The sequence below is a fragment of the Erythrolamprus reginae genome, chromosome 1 (assembly GCF_031021105.1).
Source record: "Erythrolamprus reginae isolate rEryReg1 chromosome 1, rEryReg1.hap1, whole genome shotgun sequence".
In the NCBI taxonomy this organism is placed as follows: Eukaryota; Metazoa; Chordata; class Lepidosauria; order Squamata; family Dipsadidae; genus Erythrolamprus; species Erythrolamprus reginae.
In genome coordinates, this window is record NC_091950.1 from 137,890,465 (window position 1) to 137,901,632 (window position 11,168).

Sequence of the window (11,168 nt, forward strand, 5' to 3'; positions counted from 1 at the left end):
TCTTCTGGAGTATTGGCTATTCCTGCCAGTTTGGAATCATCTGCAAATTTGATAAGTTCTCCATCTATCCCCTCGTCTAAGTCATTGATGAAGATGTTGAAGAGTACTGGGCCTAAAACAGAGCCTTGGGGTACTCCACTGCATACATCCCTCCATGTAGATGTAGTTCCATTGAGCACTATGCATTGGGTACAATTGGTTATCCAGTTTTGGTGGTACTGCAGTATGTTTCAGAATCACTCCACGAGCAAATATACCCTTAAAACAACATTATCAGTTGCTTAGTAAATGTGGAAACTTGTCCAATCAAGAAAAAAAAAGTCTTTATAGGATTATTGATTAAACCAATACGTTTTTGAGAGGGGGGGCATTCTGATACAATGTGGCCTACAATACACACATTGTTCAATATAAGGAGAGGTTTAGTTACATGACAAACATTGCATAACCCAAGAGCACCCCTTTTCTTTAATAACAATGAACTCTGCTGAGTTTGCACAAAGAGACATTGCAAAACAGATATGGGCATATTTATCCTTACTGAGAAAATGTAAACACTTCCTGATTTTTCTGCGGACCTCCATATATATAAGAGGCAAGACACCATAGAAATCTCACTCAGAGAGAAAGCTGGCAAGGGAAGATGAAGCCTTGGGCTAATTTCCACCTGATTTTCCTGATTGCTGGTTCTGCGGAGGCTGAAGTCTCAAATTATGGCACTGGAGGACTCCAGGAGCCTGAAGCCACTTGCTGTACACGTGAGTTCCACCTGCTTGATCTTTCTTAGCCTCTGTGGGGTCCCTATATGCAGGAGCAGACTGGTGGTACTTAGTTTCCCGATAAAGAAAAGGAATAGTTGCCTCACAGTCTTTCTACGTCCAAAACAATTGTGAGCACAAGGACCCAGATTCTTGGAAGCAATATACTGACTCTGTAAACTGCTTAGAGAGTTCGGTAAAATGGTATACAAGTGCTATTGCTATCTAGGCATTGCTGACTAACAGTTTTGCAAGTAAAGAGATGGCTCAGGAACAGGTAAGGGATGAATTCTGGCTCCAGAGGGTTTCTGTTTTAAGATTGAGCATTTCCTGAGGGTGCTGGTGACATTTAAGGTTTGGAGAATGTTGATGAATTGTGATGCTTTTGAAGGGAAAGCAGTTCTTTTCAAAGCAGCAGCAGCATCCTAGTAGTTTTTAAGGATCAATAAGTTATTTTTTAATAAATAAAAACAGAATTGATCTTAAGCAACTGGATAATTTTCAGATGACATTTTGTATATGTGGAACATACATCTTGATTTGATTTGAAAATTAAATCAAGATGTTTTATAGATGGCACTTGCCACCCAATAGAATCTCAAAGATTTATTTATTATTTATTTATTTATTTATTTTGTCCAATGCACAATACATATTGAAGAGGATAGACATAAGTTATTATATATAAAGAAAGGATATAAAGGATATAAAGGATATAAAGGATGTTTCCAAGTACTTCACCCAATTGTTGGAAATGCAAAAAAGAAATTGGTACATACTTTCATACATGAGGGACATGTCCAAAAGCAAAGATCTATTGGAATAAGGTGGGGAAATGGCTAAGAGAAATTACAAACAAAGAAATTAGGAAGACCCCAGAATTTTTCTTATTAGGTATCACAGATACCAGGTATAAAAAAGAAACATATTATTTAATAATTAATATTTTAGTAGCTGCAAGGATTGCTCTTGCACAAAAATTGAAAGAAAGGGAAAATACAAAAGATGAAGAGGTTCTTAGGAAGATTATGGGATGCGCAGAATTAGATATGATGACGAGGCGGTTGAATAACCAAGTAGAAACAGAATTTTATAAAACTTGGCAGAAGGTTTATAGTTGGTGGAACACAAAAAAAGATTTTTAAAGATATCAAAATAAGGTGTTAAATAGTTAAATTTACTAGATAGAATATATCATGTAGAGATATTTGATAGATAAGTTTACTTTTCTGAATTGGTTTAAACCACAATTATATAACTGATGGAAAGTATTGAAAAGTTAAAATTTCTATGATAGCATATATTATATAGAGATATTTTATTGATATGTTTAGTTTTCTGTATTGATCTAAATTATAATTAGTTTTCTTTTTCTGTATTAAAAAGACTTCTATGCTGAACGGAGCAATTGTAGCTCCTTTTTGTGTTAAATGCAGTGTCCTGTCAATTTAATGTTTGCTCGTTTTGTAATGTCTTTTATTTTGAATATTAATTAAAAAAAATTTTTTAAGGAACATACATCAGCTGGGGTTCTGATATCTATAAAACATGATGAAGATCTTTGCCTAAGTATTTGCCTAACCACTTGAATAGGTAAACATGAGAACAAGCAAGTTTAATCCTACATCTTCTAGATACAGACAGGGCCTCCTAATGAACTCTGCTTTATGTGGAAGACCTGGTTTAACACTGTTATAAAGGACAAAGATGAAAAATGGTTTGATGTTGCAGCTAAATAATCAGACTACAAATTGGGAGACCATGAGCTCTAGTTCCACTTAGGCACAAAGTCATCTGACCATGGAATAGTCACTCTCTCGCAGCTCTAAGAAGGTAAGGGCAACTTCTAGGTAAGATTGCCAAGAAAGCTGCAGAAATTTGCCCAGCAGTTGCCAGGAGTCCAGATTCATTTTAAAGGAAAAGAAAGGGGGGAGGAAGGAAGGAAGGAAGGAGAAAAGGAGGGAGGGAGGGAGGGGGAAAAGCAAGAGTCAAAACAAATCAAGGATGCACTGTTGCCTTAGAGAAAAGTCCTTGGGCAATAGCCCTCTAATTTCATTCTCATATTCTCCAACAGACCAGCAACAGAAGTAATGTTTACATGTGGAAAATTTGAGTGGAAGAAATTTTGTGTTTCTTTTACACCCTAATCAACTTGCCTTGCGTCACCGTGATTTTCTAGCACTTCACTCGTGCTGTTTTGGTTTAATGTGAATCTTTTGTGCTATAAGGAGATTATACAACCTCTTTTCTGTCTTTCATGTTGTGTCCTTTTTATACTCTTTCTCCCAAGCCAGAGCTGAAGGGCTTAACACAATGTGGAAGCGACAAGATTCTTCTCCAAGGTCAGGCTGGGATACCTGGAATTCCAGGTGTGCCAGGAACAAATGGATCACCAGGGCTAAAGGGTGACCCTGGTCCTCAGGGGCCTCCAGGTGAGTAAAGGTCCATTGAAGATGTCATTCCAGGTATTTGCAGTCTTTTCTTGCAACAGTGGGAAGCGAACTTTGTATTAATAAAGCTGCTTGCCTGCAAAAGGAGAAGTTGCTAGCAGAGAGACAGAAGCAATTTGCATTCTCCCAATAGGAAATGAAAGTTGCTTGTTCTCTAGTTGGTCTGAGGATTCTTAAGATCAACATGTTAGCAAAGTAGTCAGGAAGATGTTTCTTTGGTTCTATGGTATTGTGGGAACTTTTTAAAGACAGGTGGATTAGATTGTTTTGTCCTATGAATTGTTCTTATGCTCATGAGCCTTCTTCCTTCGAGGAGAATCAGCAATGTTATCAAGGATTTGTTGCTCAATAACCTACAAATCCAAAATAATTTTGTACAAATCCTAACTCCCTACAGCCCTGAGCTAAATTTCGAAACCATCATCTCAAATCCAAACATCCTTCCTCACTGATTGTTTGTTCTTGAAGCTGGGATATTCTCATCTGTGCAATGTCTGGCTTGAAGATGTATTTTTATGCTCCTAAGTTGGCCTTTCTCCTCCTCCTTCTCTTCTTCTTTCTTCAGGCGAAAGAGGATCTGCTGGGATAATTGGAAAAGCTGGACCAAAAGGAGACAAAGGCAACAAAGGAGACAAAGGTAATACATCTACTGTTTGAGATCAACAGCTGTGCAAGAATTGGATCAAAGGGTAAGCACTGCCCCACTTGTATGGCACCAATCACATTTTATTTCGTGGTATCCTTGATTGAACTGTTTCTAATACAGAACAGAACCAAATGATGATAGCAGTCCATCATTATGAAGAATGGACAATGCACTAGCATAAAGGAGGTTATTCTTATGTATGGGTCTGATGAATCTTTCTGTTTACCCACTGCACAAGAAATTTCTGTGGGTTTTTTTTTCCTTACAGGAGGTGCCTGCAGCTTAGACAATTGTCAACTGAAAGGTATGCCTCTTCTTCTGCTTTCTCAATAGCTTCCTATTTTGGTTGCTTTAGTCTTTCAGATGGTAGATGGATAGTTTTGGGAGCTGAGCGAAGAAACCTGGACTCATCAAATGCAGAAAGCTTTCTTTGCTAATGTCAGCCTTATCAGAGCTGCACTTTTGGAAGCTAGCCAGCAAACCAGCCCAACCAGTTATCTAACCCAACCAGCCAGCCACAGACCAGTAGATATAGAGTTGAAGTCTTCGATGAAACACAGCAGCAGTAGGAAGTCTTGAAAAAATATATTTACCTTATTTATCTTATTTCAGAATGACTTGGCATTCTCTACGTAGGCCTTCCTTCTGCATTGAAATATTACCTCAGGATATGCTTAATCTTGACAAGCCTTGCCAGACTTTTATAAATAAGCTAAGATGCCTAGAAACCTGCCAATCAACGTTCTCTGACCTAACACATTCCTCTCTGTGCCAACTACAGTCTTCCTTAGTTGCAGCGGGCTATCTATCTTAATGGATACAATGTACAGTACTATCAGTCATTTAAGCACTGAACAACTCAAGCTGAAAAAGCATATTTCCTTTAGATCCACCCTAGTACTCTTGTAAGCAGTGTTCATAGTCTCAATACTCTCCCCAAGTTATTATTTCCAGAAGTTTTTACGGAAAGCACTGGCAGCCAATCATATAAAAGCAGATGGATTCTTAAAAATCCATGTCATCCTTGGTACCCTTTTTTAAAACTATTGCAAACTAGCAGACGATGCAGGGTAATAAAAACAAGGACAAATATTTATTTATTTATTTGAGTTGAAAGGGACCTTGCAGGTCATCAAGTCCAACCCCCTGCTCAAGCAGGAAACCCTACACCACCCCAATCAGATCACAGTCCAATTTTCTTTTGAATGTGTCAAGTGATGGTGCTGTTCCACTGGTTTTTCACTGTCACTGTCAAAAAGTGCTTCCTTATTTCCAGGTTGAATCTCTCCTTAGTCAGTTTCCATCCGTTGCTCCTGGTCTGGCCCTCTGGTGCCCTGGAAAATAGTGTGACTCCCTCCTTTCTGTGGCAACCCCTCAAATATCTGTACACTGCTATCATGTCCCCTCTGGCCCTCCTTTTGGCTAAACTGACCTCTCCCAATTCCTAAGAGTTCAGTAAGCGGTGTGCATAAGTGTACCAGAGTGTCTTCCATCCCTTGTCCTAATGTTTCTCTTTTACTAGTACAGTGTTCCCTCCATTTTTGCGGGTTCGAACTTTGCGAATAGCCTATACCACGGTTTTTCAAAAAATATTAATTAAAAAATACTTCGCGGTTTTTTCCCTATACCATGGTTTTTCCCACCCAATGATGTCATATGTCATCGCCAAACTAATAATTTTTGCAAATAAATAACAAAAAAAATAATTATTGTTAATAAATAATTATGTTTATAAATATCAGGATCACTAAGTGTCTTATTCAATGGTGAGTACTAGTAATAATGGTGAGTAAATGGTTGTTAAGGGAATGGGAAATGGTAATTTAGGGGTTTAAAGTGTTAAGGGAAGGCTTGTGATACTGTCCATAGCCAAAAATGGTGTATTTACTTCCGCATCTCTACTTCGCGGAAATTCAACTTTCGCGGGCAGTCTCAAAACGCATCCCCTGCGGAAATCAAGGGAACACTGTATCTTCTAAATAAGTATCATTATATATTTGTATATCACCAATACGCACTTGACAAAACAAATAAATAAAATAAAAAATAAATAAACTAACCCACTCAATTCTTCTCATATTCTTCCTCTAGTGACAGAACCCAGAAACTGCAAAGACCTCCTGAAACATGGGGAGACCTTGAGTGGCTGGTATACAATCTACCCAACCAAGGGGAACCCAATGATGGTTTCCTGTGACATGGGGACAGATGGAGGAGGCTGGTTGGTAAGTGGATGCCCAAGGAGAAGGAGGAGGAAGAGATACCCGAATACATGATAAGAGCAAAAAAATAAATAAATCCCATATTACTATAATTACTCTTTTAAACAAGTAGGCGCCATGGTATCATTTTTGTTATAAAATAATAGCAGCTGTCAGAGGCCCATCAGTCTTCTCTCATCTAAAGTGGTGGACAAGTTGCAACCTCAGAGCTGAATGAGTCCTCTCTTGGGATTTGATGCAGGACAGTAATGAACTGAAGTAACAAAGGTGGTCTGAAGGAGATGCTCCCTAGCTATGACTCAGAAGAGGGGTCGAAGTTCTATTCAAGGTCTTTTGCAAAACAGACTGAAAGGCAGTCTCCCACTTCAGAAATGGGGGCCTAAGATTGGGAAAGCAGCTTCTCCATCCAAGAGAAGATGGGGTATCACTCCTTTTCTCTACACAGCGATTCCAGAGGCGGCAGGATGGGTCTGTGGATTTTTACCGTGACTGGGAATCATACAAGAAAGGATTTGGAAATCAAGGATCAGAATTCTGGCTGGGCAATGATAAGATCCATCTCCTCACCAGCTCTGGTAAGCCCAAAATCTCCTCTTCTACCTGATACTCACTTCGATACTTTAAATCAGTTTACCAGACAATACATATCTACAGCAGAATTATTTTTTAAGAAAAGATGAGTATCAATCTTTCCAGATTCATCCCTTTAATACTAGCAGACATTCTCTTTGTATCACAGGAACACAGTATGCCTAAATCAAACGCTCTGATCTGTTTTTATCAGTTCATAAGACTTCACTTCTATTTCCTTCCATAGAGATGAACAGTATATTCCAAATTCATAAATCACATCTGAGAAAAATAGATGTTCTTTCCTGAAATTTGGAAATTGTTTGCAGTTTTATACAGCCTGATTACACAAAAGCATTGATCACTAACTGAAGAATAAAATTTTAGAATTAGGGAGAAAGAAGAAAGCTGTCTTCTTTCTCTGAGGATCCATAAATTCTCCTCATTTAAGTTAAGTTTAAGTTTATGTTTTATTAGATTTGTATGCCACCCCTCTCCGAAGACTTGGGGCGGCTCACAACAACAGCAATACAATATACAAAGTACAAATCCAATATAAGTTAAAAACTGTAATGCTCTCTACATGGGGCTACCTTTGAAAAGTGTTCGGAAACTTCAGATCGTGCAGAATGCAGCTGCGAGAGCAGTCATGGGCTTACCTAGGTATGCCCATGTTTCACCAACACTCCGCAGTCTGCATTGGTTGCCGATCAATTTCTGGTCACAATTCAAAGTGTTGGTTATGACCTTTAAAGCCCTTCATGGCACTGGACCAGAATATCTCCGAGACCGCCTGCTGCCGCACGAATCCCAGTGACCGATTAGGTCCCACAGAGTGGGCCTTCTCCGAGTCCCGTCAACTAAACAATGTCGGTTGGCGGGCCCCAGGGGAAGAGCCTTCTCTGTGGCGGCCCCGACCCTCTGGAACCAACTCCCCCCGGAGATTAGAACTGCCCCTACTCTCCTTGCCTTTCGTAAGCTCCTTAAGACCCACCTTTGTCGTCAGGCATGGGGGAACTGAGACATCTCCCCCGGGCATATACAATTTATGAATGGTATGTCTATATGTATGTTTATTTAGAAAATGGGGTTTTTAAATATTTTTAAACTGTAATTTAGATTTGTTGTAAATTGTTTCACTTTGTTGTGAGCCGCCCCGAGTCTGCGGAGAGGGACGGCATACAAATCTAAATAATAAATAAATAAATAAATAAAAACCCATAAATCATTACTATCATTACTGCACAATCATACCATTCTCATATATTACAGTCAGAAAAAAGGTGGTGCTGGGGGGACAAGATAGTTATTCCACCCATGCCTGGTGACATAAATAGGTCTTCAACATCTTGTGGAAAGTGGGAAGAGTAGGGGCAATTCGAATCTCCGGGGGGAGTTGATTCCAGAGGGCCAGGGCCGCCACAGAGAAGGCTCTTCCCCTGGGTCCCACCAAACAGCATTGTTTAGTCAACGGGACCTGGAGAAGGCCAACTCTGTGTGACCTAATTGGCTACTGGGATTCGTGTCCCAGAGGTATTCTGGTCCGATGCCATGTAGGGCTTTATAGGTCATTACCAGCACTTTGAATTGTGACCGGAAACTGATCGGCAACCAGTGCAGGCTGCGGAGTGTTGGCAAAATGTGGGCAAATCTTGGAAGCCCCATGATAGCTCTCGATATCATGTGGAACATGTGGAACCAGGACACCAAGAAACCATCTGTTCCTCTCCTCACTACCTTAACCAATTGTACTATATAGACAATTATTAATATGTTGACTTTGTAAAGGTAAAGGGTAAAAAATGACAGTTCAGAGGATTTTTATTGTGCAATAGGACTGGAAAAACTCAAGAGAAACAGTAGTTTAATTTACCTGGGACACCATTTGTGCTCCTGTGATTTGGTTCCTCTATGTTGGCTACTCATCATTGCTTTTAGATGGACAGGGATCATAATCCCACCATGATAATGTCCATATCGAATGAAAGTCTATGAAATGATTAGCAGGCTTCCCTTCAAAATTCTCTAATAGTATCTATTTTATGGTGTACAGGAACACATCAGTTGAGGATTGATCTGGAAGATTTCAATGGTTCCAGAACCTTTGCAATATATTCCAGTTTCAGAATTGCAAATGAAAGTGAAAATTACAAATTGACGTTGGGTTCCTATTTGGATGGCAACATGGGTGAGTAATACAGAAAATGCCTCTGCATTCAAGTACTTCTTACATTGAATAGAACAACCATAAGTTGCTTCAAGTAGTGAGATGGACAGAAAAGTTTAATCATAGAAAAACTGGAGGGGATAATAAAATGCAAAAACCTGCAAACAAAAATAGAACATCTGTGGCAAAAGAAAGCAAAGGTAGTACCAATAGTAACAAGTGCTTTGATACCTATTCATGTACCACCACTTGGACACCGTTGCCATTGACACAATCGCCAACAACTTACAACTTGCAACAATATTGTAACACAATTAAATATCAATATCTGCCTATAATAGGTTCTTGAGAAGAACTCAATAGGTAGATAAAAATGCCAAATCCAATCTAAATATCTGACTGCATAATAATAGCACATTATTTAAGCCAAGGACCTGTCTAATTTGTGAATATGAAGAGGCAGCCCTCCAACTGGTCCAGGGAGCAAAATGCATTCCCAGACTCAGGAAACATATCCATTCTTTGGCTTAATGTTTTAATTGGTTCAGGAATTCTGGTTTATTAAAAAGATTTACAATGTGGCCTGTTAAATGGATGTTATGGTGGTTTATTCAGAAAGTCAAGTTAAGCAAGCCATGGCTTCAAGAAAAAGGTAAAACTATTGAAAACCATATTGTATCTTCTTGATTGGGCTGGCTAGTGGTACCAACATTCAAATCTAGGAAATGATTTTTATTTGATCCCTTTCTAATTCTTAGTGGTATAAAAACTTTTTTCATTGATGAACTACCCTGCAAGTTTGCATTCCTGGAAGACATAAAGTTAGGTCTTCCCTGTGATTTCTTCCTTTTAGGTAATTCTTTCTCAGGACAGAATAATCAAGCATTCTCTACCAAAGACAGAGACAATGATATCCATGATGCACATTGTGCCATACGCTACAAAGGAGGCTGGTGGTATTCCAGATGCCACTCTTCCAACCTGAATGGCCTGTATCACAAAGGGAAACATACCTCTTTTGCTGATGGCATCAACTGGGTTGCAGGAAAAGGATACTATTATTCTTACAAGTATGCAGATATGAAAATTAGACCACAATAAATGAAACCACAGTTTGACAGATTGTTCAACATCACTCAAAATTATTGTTCTGTATTCTCTTCTGGGAAAATTAAATTAAATCTTTAAAACTGCTTTTTGTCTCTTGTAGTAATCACTTGTAGTAATCACTTTTTTATTTTTATTTTTTATTTAGATTTTTATTTTTTTATTTTTTTATTTTTTTATTTAGATTTTTTGTGTGACTGTTCTCTCTTGTAGTAATCACTTTTTTTATTTAGATGGGAATGTGGTTCAAACACTTTTCCTTCTTCATTTTCCAATTTTCTTTTCCCGAGGAAAGAGGTGTTTCTCAATATGCTACAAAGCTGGTGTTCATTTATCTATAATCAATAAGTAGGTAAAGTAACACAATAATTTCTACTCATTTGTGGGGCTATGCCAGTGATGGTGAATCTATGGCATGAGTGCCATAGGTAGCGCACGGAGCCATATTTGCTGGCACACAAGCTATTGCCCTAGCTCAGCTCCAATGTGCTTGTGTATGCTGACCAGCTGAGTTATGGCTTACACAGAGGCTCTGGAAGGGCATTTTTTGCTTCCAGAGAGCTTCCAGGGGGTGGGGGATGGCGTTTTTACCATCCCCCGGGTCCAGGGAAGCCTTTGGAGCCTGTGGAGGGTGAAACATGATCCTATTGGGCCCACCAGAAGGTGGGAAACGGGCCATTTCCTGCCTCCAGAGGCCTTTGGGGGATGGGGGAAGCTGTTTTTGCCCCTCTCCAGGCATTGAATTATGGGTTTGGGCACTCACACATATGCAATAGCGCACACCCATGCTCTTTCAGCACCCAAGGGAAAAAAGGTTCACTATCACTGCTCTATGCTTTATGAACTAATTTCAGTTACAGGATTCATGTGGACCTCTGTTGTGGGCAAAGCATCCTTGGAAAGTTTTCGTAAACTGGTTGTTTTAAATGACTAAGTTGGCAGAAGCAAGGAAATCTAACAAAGAATGTAATTCAGATCAAACCTGAGAATCAACTTATAAGGAGAAAAACTATCTTTGCTGGGTCAAGAACAATGATAAGCTAACAAGCAGAATCAAATTTCCTCCTTAGGGAAGAATAAAGCTTTCCAAGAAGATAATGCGAACCAGAGACTCACTCATAAAAGATTTGTTTCAGCCAAAACCTGAGAAGGCAAACTGAAATTCAGATAAGCTCTAGCCAAACAATTCTAAGGAACTTAGACTAAGCAGTTTCTAGAGTAGAGACATTCTTATATAGAGTTGTGCAT

General features: G+C 39.1%; 1 protein-coding gene across 1 annotated transcript; it reads left to right on the forward strand.

Moving 5' to 3' along the window:
• The first annotated feature begins 572 nt into the window (after positions 1–572).
• LOC139175631 (ryncolin-3-like) lies at positions 573–10,006 on the forward strand. Its single transcript, XM_070766806.1, has 8 exons — positions 573–758; positions 3,053–3,190; positions 3,774–3,845; positions 4,123–4,158; positions 5,946–6,079; positions 6,522–6,651; positions 8,700–8,834; positions 9,667–10,006. Exons 1-8 carry the CDS (start codon positions 644–646, stop codon positions 9,912–9,914), a joined length of 1,008 nt encoding a protein of 335 aa, XP_070622907.1. The 5' UTR covers positions 573–643; the 3' UTR covers positions 9,915–10,006.
• The last annotated feature ends 1,162 nt before the right edge of the window (positions 10,007–11,168 follow it).

Coding starts and splice junctions, on each gene's coding strand:
- LOC139175631 (XM_070766806.1), top strand. CDS start 644: ATGAAGCCTTGGGCTAATTTCCACCTGATTTTCCTGATTGCTGGTTCT. Junction 759..3,052: donor TGAAGCCACTTGCTGTACAC/GTGAGTTCCACC, acceptor CTCCCAAGCCAG/AGCTGAAGGGCTTAACACAA. Junction 6,652..8,699: donor CCATCTCCTCACCAGCTCTG/GTAAGCCCAAAA, acceptor TATGGTGTACAG/GAACACATCAGTTGAGGATT.